The following is a 17717-nucleotide window of genomic DNA, read 5'->3' as shown; positions in this document are numbered from 1 at the left end:
TAATAAATAATGAGAAAGACTCATATGTACTTACTTTTAATATATTAAGAGTGAGAAATTAGGTTTAGGGTTTTAGCTACCAACTAGCGCGAGCAATTCAGCCACATGTTGCTGTGGCTCAGTCTGGTGAAGGAGTTAAGAAAAAGAGAAAGCCAACAGTTCTAACATGTGTCATTGCACACAAAGCTTGCAAGGGAGGGCAAGGGGCCTCGCTCCCTCCCTCTCTCCCATTCCTTGCATGGCACTCCCCCTCCCTCATTATCTCCCTTCCTCTGCTAGGGTGGGTGAGCCATGACCAGATGGCGGACACCGTCCCTTTCACCCTTCCTTGCATGGTTCCAACTGTCACAGGTGTGGCATGTACACAATACCTCTCACAGTTGTGACATGTACATAACAGGAGGTGTGAAGCAGTATGAAAATCTGGCCCCACCCTAATGTGACACCCTTCCTCTGGTGAGTTTTCAGTTGATGATGTAGTGCAGGAAAAGAGGTATGGAAAATATGCTTATAGGCACTTCAGCCATTCCAGGTGTAAAGGAACTCCAGAACTGGACGGTGTAATCACATGGTGAAATAAGGTGCTTACACCACCTCGCTAATATTATGTGTGTGCTTGAGGAGGTAGTGATGGCATCTGCAATTCATTTGCTGGTACTATTCTTTCCATTTCACTAGAATGAGCCGCAGCAATGCGCGGCCAGGTACAGCTAGTAATATAATACTGTGGTGTGGCTTCCAGGGCCTTCGGGTGGCATATATCCTTCCTCCTACCCTAACCGCTGGTGACGGTGACTTCTTCCACTGGGCCCAAGGGGCCAAGAAACAACCGCGTCCACAGGCTTGGTGCACGAGCAGCCCTTTGCCCCACACCACCCTCCTCCTAGCAAGTCTCGCCCGCCTCCCCTGGCTGACCTGAGAGAGCTGCGCATTCTCCGCCTCTCTCCTTTGTTGCTTAACAGGGATAGGAGTTTCCAGGGGTTTGCTCTCCCGTTGCCTCACAGGGAGAGGAGGTTTCCAGCCTGTGTGGAAGGTTCCCGGAATGTAGCTTGTTATCATGGTTTACCTGGCCCAGGTGTGGTACCTGAACTAGGTAAGTAGATGAAAACACACTGGGAGGCATGGGATACGGTGTGCTCAGATTTCAGAGCATTTGGGCCAGCAAACCTCTGGCCGCCTCACCTTCCCTTCCTCCTCGCTTAGGGTGGGTGGGTCATGTCCAGATGCATGGCCCCGGCCCTTTCACTCCAGATGGCAGGAGGTTTCAAAGAAGGCATGGTTGTTTCCCTTGTATCAGCAGGTGTTGCTTTGATGTCCAGCAGATGCATGTTGCGAACAGAACTGTGGTTCCAACTGTCATATGTGTGGCATGTACACAATAACTGGCACAGTTGTGACATGTACACAACAGGAGGTGGAAACAGTATGAAAATCTTCACACATAAATGCGACTTTGTGTGAAAATTTCAAAGCAACTGGTCAAGTACTTTCAGAGATAGACAGCGAACAAATGCACTGGTAGCTTTTTTATATAGATAAATAGATTGCTGGTAAATCCAGTGGGTCCAGAATACAGAGCAACATGCCCAAGATTTCAGAATGCCAACATCAAGATCATCACAGAAATAGAAACAGATCATAATCAAGCATATTGATTTAAGATTCTAACAAGGTAATAATCAAACATATTAATTGCAGGTTCTGTCTGGTATCCTAAATGAGTGATCCCCAACATGGGACTTATGGTACCTAACGATGGATAGCCTTCTCCAAAGCAAGAGAGGGCAATCTTGTCTTTCCTCTGCCTCAGTGGAGTGGATGCTTCAGAAAACCCTGTTATATTTGGAACTGGAGAAAGTAACCATTTGAAAAGAGCTGTGCCATCATATGATTATGCTTGTTTTGGAAACTACTAACCTGTCAAGTTTGCCTCCCATGGGTGCTATTTTATAGTGGCAAACTACTCACAGTTTCTCAAAATTCTTGAAAGTGCCTTACAGGATTAATGATTGGGGACTCATGTCCTGAATTACAGCACTCACAATACCTATAGGAGGCTACAAAAGTAGTTTTCAGGACCACAGCTTTATTCATAATTTGTACAACGTTTAGAAAAGCCTTTATTTCTCAGCACCATCAAGGACCAAGCATAATGCTTGTAAAATAGACTTTAGTGGAAAAAACATTATATAGTTTATAGTAGAGTAAACTCTATTTAATATTTAACAAGTATAAAATAGTTTTTTTAAAACATTGCTACTGGTATGGAGGTATGTAGATCATAGCAATAACTTATGATACTTTTGAAGACTTTTTTCCTGTAGCCCTGAGCCTACTCCTATAGAATATGAAGGGCATACTGTACAAAATCACACTTACGTAAGAACTAAACTGTTCATAGGATATTATATTCAGTACAACAACCTGTTCCTGTTGAACAAATACCTGTTAAATGCTCATACTTTGTTGTATACATTATTTACAAAACCATACATATAAAATCCAAGGTGATACAAAAAAGCACAGAAAAAGTATATTCTCAACTGTCAGCAACACACGGTTCATGAGATTTGAACAACTGTGAGCATTTCATGGTGTCCTGTGTCCATTCCATAGTCAGTCAGTAGTGGATGTCTGATAAGCAGCTGCATTATTCCATTGCCAGCAGCTTTCAACATGGAACATCCTGCTATTTCTCAAAACATTTCATCCTACTAAGGACTAATAGGCAAGAGAAAGAATGCTAAGCCCCACCTGCATTATGTCCCTATACTCCCTTCTCCAAGCCTCTTTTCTCCTGCCAGGATCTGTCCAGCTAAGTTCTATTGGAGGGAAAAGAAACTGGGAAAGGCAGTAAGAATAGTAGCAGGGTTGAAGGAAAAAGTCCATCAGCCCCCTTTCAACTGGTCTGTTTTAGACCACTCTGCATCCATTCTTCATTTCAAATCTGTCCAACAGAACTCAAGGTTGCAACTATCAGGAGGATACCTTTTAAACAAGAAACTGAAAGGATAAAGTGAGAAACTACTGTTGGGCTATATAAAAGAGGGAATTCTCATCTGAAGGATCTAAGAAGAGTTCCCTGAAATTTTAGCTAAATTGTACACTTTTACACAGGCTGTATCTGTCCTCCTATTCATAACCCTGATTTTGGCAGCAACAGCGGAAAAGAACTTGCATGAAAGCAGACTGTTATTCACTACCTGGCATCAAGAAAGAGAAAGTCTTACAAAAGGAATTTTATTAGAGGATGAGATAAGCCTCCAAAAAATAATAACACTTAACTCAATGTAATTGTTGTGTTTGGGATTGTTGTATGATCATTACAGTGTAGTGGTTAAAGTGTCAGACTGGGACCTGGAAAATCCAGGTTCATATCTCACTTGTGCCATGGAAGCTTGCTGGGTAACCTGTTGCGAGAATAAAATGGAGGAGAACAAAACAATGTAACCTCAGATCTGATCCAGGAGGGCTCTTATGGTCATGTTTTAAAAACCTCAAACAATGTTTTCAGTCAATTACATAAAAGCACAGCAGGTATGAATACTTTAAGCAAAAACTGAGCATGCTGAGGCTTTGCTTTGAAAATTCCAAGTTGGTAATTTGGTTTTAAAATTGCCTGACCTGGATGGCTCAAAGCTAGTCTGATCTCTCATCAGATCTTGGATGCTAAGTAGGATTGGTCCTGGTTAGTATTAAGATGGGAGACCACCAAGGAATACCAGGGTCACTACACAGAGGCAGGCCATGGCAAACCATCTCTAAACTTCTCTTGCCTTCGGGGAAGAGGCGGCCTAGAAATCTAAAATATAAATAAATAAAAATAAATAAATAAAAGTATCATGACTTTACCTTTCACCAGCAATTTGGTAAACATCAGCCCAATTCTACAGTTACTGGCCATGGCCTTTCAGAAAGTTTCAGGTGGGTAGCTTGTTGGTATGAAGTAGTAAAATTAAATTAGAGCCCAACAGCACCTTAAAGACGAACAAACTTTTCCAGGATATAAGTTTCATGCGTCCAAACCTCACTGACAAAGTGGCTCCCTGGCTCAGTTTCTGCCTTTCAGAAACGTATGCCTCCATGGCATCCCGTTAGGGTTAATGGAGGAAGGATAACTGGGTCGACATTTTTTAGTGGTGTGATATGCTAGATTACCAAATTGTGGTGTACAATACAACCACCAAACAATTTTATCTAACTTTGGTAATCCTATAAAATGTTAATCCTGCAAGTATGGGAAAAGTTTGCTGATAGTATCATTTGTGCTGGGACCTGTTTTGCTGTTATAAGAAATTCAAGTATTTCACACCTTCTTTGTCTGCCCTTTTGATTTTGAGCATTATATATATATATCATTTGTAAATTTAAACATCTGTCTACAATGATATGCCTCCAACAAATACGCTTGCACGTATAAGGGAATTTTGATGGCATCAGCCTTTTGAAGCCTGCAGTAAAATATACTTCTATCTTCTTAATCCTGTGCAATGAACAGATTGGTACTGCAGTGAATGGAAGGCATCTCTACCTTGCCTCCTTGCTTTCTGAGCCAAGTCCCTTTGCCTATCACAGCATGTTCATTGTTGTCACATACTATAGAACGGGACAGATTCCCATGGGAAAAAATGTGAACAGAGTGTAAGCTTAAATCCAGCTTAACCTTTCTGGACAGATAAGAAGAACACTCATAGATAAGACCAGGGGATCCATGTGAAGTTCAACATCCTGTTTCCCACAATGGCTAATCAGACCCCAGAATACCTCCCAGAAAGTGCAAGAGGCCAAACCTGCTTCCTGTTCCTCCCTAGCATTTGTCATTCAGAGATCCCCTTCGACCATCAGTGGTCCCTTTGCTCTATGAATTTGTCTAATCTATTCAACCTAGTATCCATCCTTCCTACACCCTGCAACTATGAGTTCCACACGTAAATTATTATACATTTTGTGGGAAGTACATCCCCTGTTCTGTTCTAAATAGCCTTTCTATCAATTTCTAATTGGGTATCCCACAGTTCTAAATTTGAGAGAATATTCTCTCTGCCAATTTCTAAACCAGGGTCACAACATTTAATTCCCCATGGCACTCACCAATACCTTTCCAGGTATCCTTTTTAGCAGATGAAGGAGCAGGAGGGTAAGGGTTTGACCAGCAGGGCTTCGATTGGCCACTGGAGAATTTGACTGGTGGCAGCTACCACCACAGTATAATGCCCCCTTTACTGGATGACTAAATATAAGCTACATTTTGTAAGAAAGAAAATAGTTTAAAGCATGTTTATTTCAAAAGGTATCCTGTTAAGCAGAGCTTCTACCTGAAATGTTTGAACAGCTGCTATTCATTATGCATACTTACCCCTGACACTTTGGTTGATTCTACTCATGTGTTAGTCACTTTTATGGCTGCACCCACCACCCTGGCAATATTGTTTCAGAAGTGTGGTGAAAACTATACACATGGTTGCACCTTTGAACAATACAAGTAGATGACAATATTAGTACATAGTTTGCCTTTTTTTCTGTCATCACTAATAATCAGATATTTTCATTGAACCCTATACATGATTCAAGACCTCTTCCTGGTTATTAGTCACGCACCAATTCAGACCCCATCAATGTTAATACCAGACTAGATTTTTTGTCTAATATGACTCTTACACAAACATGACATCTCATTTGCTACAATCACCCACTTTTACCTAATGTGGAGAAATTCTTCTCAGAAAGCTCCCTATTGCATTATCCTGTGCAGAGTTATTCCAGCCCACAGCCATTGAATAGTCTGATCAGGGAAGGTTCCAGTGCTCTTCCCAGTTCAGGAACTACAATTCCCATCAGCCCCTACCAGCATGGCCAATTGGCCATGCTGACTGAGGCTGATGGGAATTGTAGTTCCTGAACATCTGGAGAGCCGCAGGTTCCCTACCCCTGGTTTAGACGGAGTAACTCTCTTTAGGATTGACTTTATAATCTGTTTTAGTTTCCACTATCCTGGATAACTGGGTAGCATATGCCAATTTGGCTGCTTGAGTGCTTGTTCAATTGCATATAATTTAAGAACAATTTAACAACCAGTCCTAATTTAGATCCCAGGGGGAGCCCCTCTACTCATTTTCCTCTGTTGTAAGAATTGTCCATTTATCCTAATTCTTTGTTTACTAATCCACCAGAAGAATCATTCTCTTATACTATGAATGCTAGGTTTACTTAGGAGCCTTTGGTTAGGATAGAGTTGCCAACTAGAGGTGGGACCTGATGATTTCCTGGAATTACAGTTGATCTCCAGACAACAGAGATTCATTCCCCTGCAGAAAGCTTTGGAAGGTGGGTTATATGGTATTATATCCTGCTCAGGGCTTTCCCCTCCCCATCCTCCCACAGATCCACTCGCAAAATCTTCAGGAATTTACCAAACCAGAGTTGGCAACCCTATGTGAAGGACTATGTAAAATGCCTTTTGGAAGTCCAAGTATATAAAGTCTACAAGTTCACCCTGATGCATATGTCTGTTCATATTCTCAAAAACCTTCAACAGATTGTGAGACAGGACTTCCCCTTTTCCGAAGCCATGCTGAATCTTGCTCAGTAGAGCTTGTTCTTCTATACAACAATTTTATCTTTAATAACAGTTGTCATCAATTACTGGTCTGTAACTTCCTATATCCCCTCTGGATTCCTTTTTTAAAAATTAGCATTTGGTGACAAGTTGCATGTTATTGTTAGGAGATTAACAACTGCATGCTTGGGTTCCTTAAGAACTTGTGGTATACACCATCCAGACCTGGTGATTTCCTCATTTTTAATTGCTCAGTTAGGCCTAGAATATCATGTCAAACACCTCTGTTTGACTCAGTCAGGAAAGAGAAAAAATGATTTATCAACTGTTTCCATACCAGGCATTATTTTCAAGCACCTTTTGAAAAACAGAAGTTCTAGAGTGGGTAACCAATCTGAATCTTTTGCAGTGAAGACAGTCACAAAGCATGTCTTCCTGTTTTGCAGTCCAACCACCTCCTTGGCCAATTTTCTGTAACTGATTGATTCAAATAAATGCATATCTTGTTTAGGAATGATTTATGCTTCTCAAATTCTTGTTTTACATACCATTCCTCCCAATTTACATGTGGTTTGCCAGACCCTGTGCATCTCCTTCCACTTTGAAAAAGAAGCCTTCTTTCTTTTTATGACTTGGCTAGTGTTTCAACGGTACATCTCCCAGTCTGTGGCTTACATTGTATCAAAACTTCAATTACTGTAGATCTAAACAGTTGCCTGAAGAAAATTGTTCATCTTTACCTTTCAACTTCATGCTGGACTTCTTGGACAATTTCCCCCACACAAATGTTACATTTGATAGTGCTGGGGTCAGTTTCAACTGGCAGAATTATACTTAAACCTCTCTCTGTTCTGAGCATCACTCTGGATGAAGTCCAGGGTCACCTCCATTGGCACCATGAAGCATCATCTGACACTCTGCCACCTAGAGCGACTTTCATTTTTTTCTGGCAGGGTTCCAATGCCTTTAACAGCTGCTTGAAATGCAGGAGGTCAGAAGCTTCCCTGCTAAATACTTATGGGCTAAACTCCTGTAGGAGGACCCATGTTATTAAAAAAAAGAAGAGTGGGAGACCCTATATCATTCCTCTTACTTTTCAAACAGATCCTGGGGGAAAGTATGAGTCCATCAATTCACTCAGACAATACAGGAAGTTCACAATCCAAGCTTAAACCCATTTATCATATAAGTAGTGCCAGCTGTATAGTAGCAAGGCTCTCTTCCCCCCTCTCAATCCAAACAAGACAGCATTGAATGTAATTAGAAGTTTACTCCCCAAAGTAAGGAAAAGTTTCCTCTATGTAGCAATTACTCTCAAAAACACAGCTTAGGTCATACAGCTTGACTCCTGCACGTGGGTTCTGGAATGGAAACTATACCTAGTTTTCAGCTGTATAACATATAAACAGCTCATCAAGCCTGCAAGGTACACATATTGTGAAATACACTACACTTTTTCTTCCAGAGCTCCCCCTCCATTTGATTAGACAGCTAAGAGCAGTGTAATGAGAAAGAGACCTTTAAAAGGGCAAGGGCCTGACCCAAATCTCTTTTCCACAGACCAAAAGCCGATCAATTGGCAATAAAGCCTGCCTTTCAGCATTACTGTCGGCTCTTTGAAGCACATACACCTTCCCCACAGCCTTTGTGAAACTAAAGATGGAGAAAAAATGCAGCTGCCAACATCAGGTCACTGTTTGAGGTGTGTAGAAAAGCTTCAAGAGGGCTATCTAGACTGCCATGCTGATCATTACTGATTTGTCACAACAGTTATGCTAAAAGTTGTGAATCTAATTCAGAATGAATATTTGCTTCTCTGCTACTTATACTGCTCCATCACACTCAGCCTCATGAATGGGAACTTTTCCTTCCTTTGATTTCTCAATTAATGTAAGAAATGAGGTGTGATTTTAAAAAAAAGACTGAAGCTGTACATTTAAAAGGAAAGCTGGTTATTTGTTCAATTAGGTATATAATAACAACAAAGCATCTTACCAGCCCATCACAATTGCTTATTGCAACAGAAGCATTAGGCAAGTCGGTGATATCCCCAACGTAGAGGCAATTCCCATGGAGTGGTTCAATGTAAGTGACATTAGAGTCCACCTGCCATTCAACAGTTGCTCCAGGGGCCACCAGCCTGGAGTTTGGTCTCAGTCTAAAGTGAAATTCTCTTCCAAAAACAGTGACATTATAAAAAATTTGCCCATTTGGAGTTTCATGCAGACGATCCCCTGCAGTTTCCCTTCGGAAGCGCCCCTTTGGAGCGCCGGACACAACCTTGGAGAGGAACCTGCCCTCATAGTCTGTGCTAGTTGGGATGATAAGTCTGTATTCTTCTAGCGCCCCCAAAATAAAATCTGGAGAAAGAGAGAGTAAATAATTAGTTACAGTAAAAGTCACTCCAGACTTCTTCCTCCTTAAGAATGCTGTATTCCTCTCCCCAGTTGCATGAAAGCATGCTTTTCCCCTTCTTCAATATATCATACCCCATGAAGCTCATTCAGTTGTGGAGTTAAAACAGAGCAGATGGGGTTCAGAGAGCAGGGAGTGCTCCCTTACAATGCAGACACCTGGCATCACTCTTTCTGAACCAAGTCCAGCTTGAATACATGTCGGAGAGATTCAGGGCTGGTCAACTGTCCAGGATGCTGCCTCTCTGAAAGGGGACAAGAGGGCAGCAGGGACAACCTCATCTAATGCATCAACCCCTCATAAATCAGTTTTAACCAGGATAAAGGACTCAAGAGACAAAAAAAACCCACAAACTTTCACCATCCCATCAACTTGCAAACTTTGCCACGAGCCACCCAAAGCAAAACCAATTGTAGAATCTGCTAAGTAAATGTTAAAGTTTGTGACTGGCAGTTGCAATGGGAACCTTTTTTTAAAAAGTCAACAGCTTGATCCGTTCCACTGTTTTAATTCAAACAACAGCAGGAAAGGCAATCAAGTCTTTGCCAGGTGCTTTACTCCACACATGGAATTCCAGGAATTGACACACTAAACTCGGGTCTGCCACATGTGTCCTACTGTAAACAGAGTTCATGCGAGGTTCCCGCTCCTCACCACCCCCCTCCTCGGGTGCAATTGAAACTCTCGTTTCTCAGGCGAGCTCCAAGAAGCTCTCTTCCCGTCGTCTCCCTCCTCTTCCCCCGAGACGGCAAACCAAAAGTAGCCACACGTGGCGGCGAGGAATACCCCCGAGCCTTCCCTCTAGGCAGCCCGGGTCAGCGTGGCGCGGCGAAGTCTGGCCGGGTGGGGGGAGTCCAGCGCCGGCTAAGTTGAGAGCGGGCGAGCCAACCTCCGGGAGAGCCGGGCAACGGGGTCGAGGCTCCCTCCAAAGCGATCCAATGCAACTCTGGCACCTACCTCTCTCCCCGGGACTGTGAGGGGCCCCCGGGGCCAGGAGGAGCGCCCAGCAGGCGAGGAGCGAGGCGATCTCGGCTGCAGGACCCATGGCAGGCGTAGCGCAGCCCGATCCCAGCCTTTGGAGCCAGCCTTAAAGTTCCCTGCAGGGGACTCCGGCCACATTGGAGGGCAGCCGGCGCCGCCCTCTTGCCAGCAGGGGAGTCTCAGCCCCGCTGGCACTGGCGCAGCCGCTCCTCTCCAACGCTCAGCAAGCGGCCGCTGTCCTACTAGTCAGCGCAGGCAGCAGAGACGCCAGGAGGCGGCCGGCTGGAAAGCGCAGGGCGTGCAAGGAGTGGAGTCCGCCTGACTGACAGAGGCGCTGCTGCCTGCGAGCTGCCACAGCCCAGCCCAGCCTGCAGCTGAGGCTGGCCTCACGGCGGCGGAGACTGTGCTGCCCGGGACCCTGGCCGCTCCGGCTGCCCTCGGGGCCCCAACTCCGTGGCCGCCTCCTGCTACGGGACACTTTTCTCCGACGCGGCTTAGAGGCGGTTCCTGCGGGATCCTGACCATCTCGCCCAGCCAATCGACAAGATCCTGCTCCTCTCCAAAGGCACGGAAAGGGAGATCGCGCCGCTGATTGCACCAAAAAGGAGCAGGCTCCGGGGAGCCGGGCAGATCCTTCTGCTGCCGTGGAAAAAGACCCTCGCAACGTCTCCGTTTCTCACAGCGACTTGCGGGGGGGGGGGGTGTCTTTTTTTGAGTAGGTTTGTTCTCGGAAGCTAAGACGAGGGTGAATTTGTGGACGCACACTCAAGAAATTCTGCCATGGATCACTTTGTGGTGGCATGGTCCCTCAAAATGATCCGTGACAAATCATGTTAGTCTACCTATAGCTTCACACCTGCCTGTTTTGCCTCCACCAAATATTCTGGGATTTGTTACATTCTGATTGTCAAAACCAACCCAAATCTAGAGCAAGTGTTCCTTGGGTGGTCCTAGTGATTCTTCTGGCCTAATCTCTAAAAAAAAACTACACATATATCAGATTTAACTTGTTTAATACATGAAAACAAACCTTTTCCACACATGCCCACTTTACCTTTGCTGTATGCATGAACACATAGATTCATTCTCACAACCACAGAAACATCGAAAAAGTCCTTTTATGGCACAGATCTAAATGCACAACATGAATCGATGCATGTTTACTTTATGAATGTATTAAGACTTCTTTCTAAGTAAGCACTCATAGCTTTGGAAGGGAAAATAAAAATTATTGATAAAAACAGAGATGGGGCACACTTCCTGCCTGCTTTTTAAAGTTTAATTCCCTCACTCTTCCAGTCTCTTACACAGTCTCACAGCTGCATTTGTTGGCTGGAGGGCGGGGGGGGAGGGGGGGCAGATAGAATCACAACTCAATTATTACCATGATACAAGACTGACTATTTAGTCTGAAGGTAGGGTTCTGCAGAATCTCAATATTTCTCACTTGTAATCTAAGTCTTCCTTTTAAACTGAAATACTTGGGGCCACCAGCAAGGCTTTATTATGACATCAGCTGAACAAAGGTAGGGACTTCTTTGCTTTTTGCCCTGCTTTGGATGTGTGCTGACCACAGAAGTGTTTTAAAAGAGTTAAGCATGTTCTGAAATCATGGTAGCTGGAAGTCTAAGTCCCTTGCAGTGCAATCAAAAGGCAAGGGGGGGTGCCATAGAGATGGTGTGACCCCAGCGTTGTCATAAATTCCCTTGTGCCGGTGTAAGGGGCATTTATGATGGAGCTGGGACACATATGCCAGTGGGGCTGAACCACTGGAACGGGGGCTGACACTGGCATCAAAGGGGGTATTCCTATTGGTGCGGCCAATGTTCTGGGCTGGAAACATCCACTTTCCACCTGAGCCGTTCTGGGCTGGAAACATCCACTTTCCAGCACAAAGTTTCATCAGTAAAAACAGTGGCAGAGCCCACTGAGTTATATTATTGGCCTGCAAACAAGGTCCCCGCCCCATCAGAGCAGCCCCGCCTCCACAGCCATAGTCAGCTCTGGAAGTCGACCAAACTGGCCAATGAGGGGGCAGGAGAAGCCAGCCCAGTTGCCTCAGCAGCAGCCAGTAGTGGGGCCTGCCTCCTTCAAAAACACCTGGCCGACACACAGACATCCCAGTAGATAAGGCAAGCACCCATCCAATGCTGACCAACAGCTACCAGATGTACAGACTTAGCATGAACATGGGGAACCCTTCATGGGGGGCAGGCACTCAGAGAAAGCACTTTGCGCTGTCAGTCTGACATCTTGCACACTGGGCTTATTTCTAACACAATGGACTGACACTTTGCACTACAGGACTGACCCTCTCTCTGAATTTACTCTGTAGGTTGTACAGCTGAGTGGCCCTTTCCACCTTCACCTGGCTGCACCTAGAGTTACCTGCAAGTTGGTCAAAAGGACACAAATGCAGCAGGAGGAGCGGGTGGTTGCCTCCCATGCATCAACGAGGTTTGGGGGGTGGGGCGGAGGATGAAGGCAGACAGAGCCATTTTGCATAGAGGGGAGACTGAGACCAGGAACACATGACTGCCACAACTGAGCCACCCACATATTTGTAAAACTGAGCACCGGGCTTTTGGAGGGGCTGGCTGCTGAATTACTGCCCCTTCTTGATGCCCTCTGTACCATCTGTTTCTTTGACAACTTGCCAGTCCCCTCCCAGGGTTCAGACTGGACACCATCCACCAAATTGTGAGTGGGCTGTATTGCTGCTACTGATTTTATTGGTTTTATGTATTTTAATAATGTTCTTCGATGTATTGTTTTTTGTTATTTACTGTTTTGTACACCGCTCTGAGCCCTCCGGGAGAGAGTGGTTTATAAAGTCAAATAAATAAATAGATAAATAGATAAATAGATAAATAATGGGGGTGCTACCCCAGCCACTCCAGCCCAAATCTTGCCTCTGCAAATGCTGTGTCATCTTGTTGCAGAGCCCCCCCCCCTCACTGGAGCAGCAAGAAAAGAGAACAAAGTCATAGCTGCACAGCTGGAATGGGACTGCTGCAGGATGGCTACCTAAATATTGGCTGTCTACTGGCAAATGGATCCATATTAACTATATTACCTGCTTCCCATTTTATGCATTTTCAGCTATGCAATAAAAAAATCCTGTACTAACAACTGAGCAGCATTTAAAAGCTTAGTGAGCAAAGAAAAACATGTATTTGCCATTTTCTCTTTCCTTGACATTTTGTACCCTTTTGTTCTTCGTGTCTCCCTGTCCCTTTTGATAAGAGCAATATATGAGAAAATGTATATCTTCTGTCACTGATTTGGGGAAATTTCTGCTCCAAAGAAGCAGTAAAAGCACAATAGCCTAGTCATTTTCCTCATATACACAAATATTCCTCCTTTTATTCTGAACTTCATATTCATCACTAATCACCAACATATAGTTAGGTTAAACTCAAAAGCAAGCTAAGTGATGGGAAATGCTGACAAGTAACAGCTGACTTATGGCAACCCCAAAGGGATTTCATGACACCGGCATTGGTGTGGGGGCAGGGGTGTAACAAGGCAAACTGGAGCCCTGGGCAAAACCTGAGTTGGATGCCCCCCCCCCATGGGCGGCCACCCCACCACGACCCTAAAAATTTTTTTGCACCAGGTCATTGGTGCCTGCAGGGGGTGCATTTTTAGACATATCACCACCAGAATTTCAGTGTATCAACAGGAGACTGTCCCTATGCTACCCCCCAAGTTTGGTGCAGTTTGGTTCAGGGAGGTCAAAGTTATGGACCCTCAAAGGTGTAGCCCCCATCTCCTATTAACTCCCATTGGAAACAATGGGGGATGGGGCACCCCCTTTGGGAGTACATAACTTTGGACTCCCTGAACCAAATTGCACCAAACTTGGGAGGCAGCATAAGGAATGTCTCCTGATGATACGCTGAAATTTTGGTGCCACTAGCCTTAAAACTGCACCCCCTGCAGGCCAAAAACAGAAAACCACTAAAAATACCCAAAACAAACCCTGCGTTTTTGGTGCCCCACACAAGGTGATACCCTGGGCAGCTGCCCACCTTGCCCAATGGGCATTACGCCCCTGTGGGGGGCGGGGGTGAGGCATTTCCAGGAGTGGACACAACATTGGTTGGCTTCCTCCCAGGCTTTGCAGCCAGGTTCACTGCAGCCTTTTGAGTGCATAACTCCATTTAGCCCTCTGGAGAACTTTCTGTTGATGGGGGTTTATTTTCATTTTCCCTGCCTCCCCGTGCTGCCAGAAAGCCCTCTGGAGTCAGTAGGGCAGCAGGGCAGTGGCACCATCCCCAGTTGCCTTGGGCTGTGGATTGAGCTACCCGTGTCCCATGAAACTAGCAGAAAGAAGGGGAAAAAACAAAGATATATTATCCTGAAACAAGTACCCATTTCTCTGGCCAACAGTGCAAACTAAATGCATATGCTAATGATTTGCAGCCTTCCTTGGAAGTATAGAATTCAGTGTGGCTTCTCTGGAATAGAAAGGAGCTATACAAACTCAAAGTAATTCACACTTTGTTTTCTTCCTCATCTCTCACTTGTGAACTGGGACTTGGGGACCTAACCCACTGTGACATCTGTCATCTGGGGCTCATAGGGCTCATCATAGAAGAGATCCATGTTTGCACATGACAGCAGAAAGAAATGGTACAAGCTGATAATATACAAATTGGTCTTTCACACTGGTGGTTTAGTGGTAGAGCTTAATTCATCAGAAGGCCAAATTAATGCAGCATGAAATTCAATTGTGTACAGAGGACTCTGTATTTCACTTAGACCATGCCTTCCAAACTGCCTGATCCACAGAACAATTCAATTCTAATACACTTGGATTTAAGCCAAGTTTAAATTCCATTCAAGTCAATAGAAATACAAACTTAAATCTAAGTACTTTGATTTAATTGAGTAATGGATTGGGCTGAAAATGACACAGCTATCTGGAAAGTTGGCAAGTGAGATGAATTTTCCACTAGCAATAGTTCTGGGAAAAAGTTAAATATCCAGTTCTCTAACCCCTTTAGTATAGGAAGTTTGATTTAGGGAGGGGTGGTGGCTCAGTGGTAGGCCATCTGTTTTGCATTCAGGAGGTCCTGGATTCAATCCCCTGTGGCTCCAGTTAACAGGACAGGGCAGTAGTTTATGGGAAAGACCTCAGCCTGAGACCCTGGAAAGCCACTGCTAGCCTGGGTAGACGATACTGGCCTTGATGCATCAATGGTTGGAGTCACTATGAGGCAGCTTCATGTGCCAATGTGTCCCTCTTACATGTGATTTTCTGGAAACAAATCAGATCCTATGAATGTCTTCTTGGAATTAAATCCCACAAAATTCCATGAAATGTTATTTGTAATCTGTTTGCTAACCCTAACTTTGAATTTGCATCTGACTTTTTGTTCCTGTGCTTTTGTACAATGAATTGATGTTTTCATTGAACTATTCCACTCTATTTCCATAATCTCTTTCCTGGGCAGATTTACACTAGGGCTGGAGAAGCCTCTTCTTCTGCAGAGGTAGCAGCAAGCAACGAAGAAACAGCATGGGCAGGAACAGCATGCTCATCCTCATACCCCATCCCCACGCAAAGTGCTGCTGATGCCCCCACCCATCACCATCTTGCCTTTTCCTGCAGTGTATTGGCATAGAAATGTCAATGTGGAAACAATCTTGCCTCCCCTCCCACTGCCCAGCAACCCTCATTTCCCTCCTTGTCCCTTCCCAGTTGGGTCACAGTATAAAGTCAGACTACAGTTCAGCTATGAAGCCATGAAATGTCTGTTAAGGGGCTAAAAGGCAGGTAAGAAATGGGTGACTAAGCTCTGCTCCCTCCTCTTATCAGCTATGACCAGAGTGTAGCTACATGCATGCACCAGGTCAAAGGAGAAAGTCCAGGAAGCATGAGTCATGCTTGGAAAGAGCATGGCATAGTGTGGGCACTCTTAGAACATCAGAAACATCCCACTGTCCATATACAAAAAATCCCTATGTGGTAGCAGCCCCGATCCATTGAAACTCCATCAATGCATACTTGGAGTTAAGGGTTTTTTTCCCCCCAGTGACTCTATTTGCACTGAATATCAATTTTGTTGCTCACTCATTCAGTTTGGACAAACCTTTCTGGTTCTCTTTAAAGTCTGCTTCTGATTTCATATTCTGAATAAGTTAGTGAAATCAACAAACTTGGCTATTTCACTGCTTTCCCCTCAATGCAGATCCTTTATGGATCAGTTAAATAGTGCTAGTAGTGTGACAAGTTAGGGTTCAATCATATGACGGACATACCAAAGCAAATGTAAATGTAATTGTTTACCATACATGGTATTTTCTTCACTTCCCTAAAATTGTAAATGTAATTGTTTACCACACACTGTATTTTCTTCATTTCCCTAAAAGTTCTCTGACTGCTACTGCCTGCAGCTCCTCTCTCCTCTGGAAATTCCCATCCTCTATGTTCTTGTGAGGATGTGTCTCTAAACTATATAAGTGCAACGAGATCTGATGCTATACAGTTCCTGGTTTTATTATTGCTAATTAGTTGGGATTTTTTATGTTTTTAAGCTGTTTTATCACTGTTGTCCACTGCCCTGAGCCCCTAGGGGGAGGGCAGTTTAGAAATTCAATAAATAAATACATAGCTGTAGACTCAAGCCTGTATTATCCATTAGGATGACCAGGCTTAAGCAAAGGAGCCTCTTTGGGACAAGGGTCAATTTCTTTTACTTTTTTTTTTGCTAAGGGGTTGACTGTCTGAGGGTGTGAGGCAGTTGAGAGCAAGTTTCAAGGCACACTTGTAATCAGCTGAGGTCAGCTGAGGTTTGTTTTGAGTCAATGGGGAGGAGGGAGAGGGAGACAGTGGGCCAATAGTGTGCAAGTGTCAGGGTTGTGACATCATGCTGCCTCCTCCCTTATTATACCTCCATGAGCAATACAGTCTAGTCATGACCTTGATCATGTGTGAGTGAGTGAAATTGTGAGTAAAATTCTTCAGGAGACCCTCAAAATGGATATAGGGCTATGTACTGCAGTCTAATACCTATCTACTAGGGTCAGGCTGTCAGCTGAAGTGGGGTGAAAGATTGAAGTGCCTGAGGGGGCTTTAAGTACCTGAAAGCCTAAGGTCCTGGCCATGGGTTAATTTGGCCCTGTGTAGACTTCTTTTATGTAGTTGTGCCGATTGAAGAGGCTGCTAAACTTCTAAAACCCTCTTGTAAATTGTCAGTTTTGCTATGTGATTCTTTTTATCATTTCAAATATCTAACTGACTTGACATCTAACTGACATCCAGTTTTATTTGGCCAATTGTAAGAAGGCATAATTGGTTTGATTTTAGGAGTTTGGATAACGTGTGTGAATCCATGCTTTATAATACTGCAGAAGATGTGTTAGGATTGGAAATACTTAATGCTAACAGTTACTCCATTGGCTTCCAATTAGTTACAGGGCTCAATTTAAGATTAACATACAAGGCCCTTCATGGTTTTGGTCCCTTATAGCCTCTCCCTGTATGTTCTGCCATGTCAGCTTTGCTTATCGGAGTGCACCTTCTGCAAGTGCCAGTCATCAACTGGGCAAAAGAAACAACTGCACATTCACTTTCTTGGCTCCCATTCTACTGTTTTTCCACAAACTATGCAAACCTGAATGATTAAACAGGGCTTTTCTACACAGTTAATAGGGAGTACTGTAACGAAATTGTTCAGAGTTAGTTGGGTAAGACAGCTGAGGGGTGTGGTCTATACTATTGTGTACTGCTCATACTGCCTGTCGCTGTAAGTTG

General features: G+C 44.2%; 1 protein-coding gene across 1 annotated transcript in view; it reads right to left on the bottom strand.

Moving 5' to 3' along the window:
* The window catches only part of ADAMTS2 (ADAM metallopeptidase with thrombospondin type 1 motif 2), a 322378-nt gene extending 311949 nt beyond the window's left edge, over positions 1 to 10429 (bottom strand). The window contains exons 1-2 of the mRNA XM_048490772.1: positions 9929 to 10429; positions 8552 to 8916 (exon numbers count right to left, since the gene is read on the bottom strand). Coding sequence (XP_048346729.1) covers positions 8552 to 8916; positions 9929 to 10016 — 453 coding nt within the window. The 5' untranslated portion in view covers positions 10017 to 10429. The remainder of the gene's footprint in view (positions 1 to 8551; positions 8917 to 9928) is intronic.
* Between the last annotated feature and the right edge of the window lie 7288 nt (positions 10430 to 17717).

Source organism: Sphaerodactylus townsendi, linkage group LG03 (assembly GCF_021028975.2).
Source record: "Sphaerodactylus townsendi isolate TG3544 linkage group LG03, MPM_Stown_v2.3, whole genome shotgun sequence".
Lineage (NCBI taxonomy): Eukaryota > Metazoa > Chordata > Lepidosauria > Squamata > Sphaerodactylidae > Sphaerodactylus > Sphaerodactylus townsendi.
The sequence above is the reverse complement of the archived record's forward strand: the minus strand, read 5'-3'. Positions and strand labels throughout refer to the sequence as shown.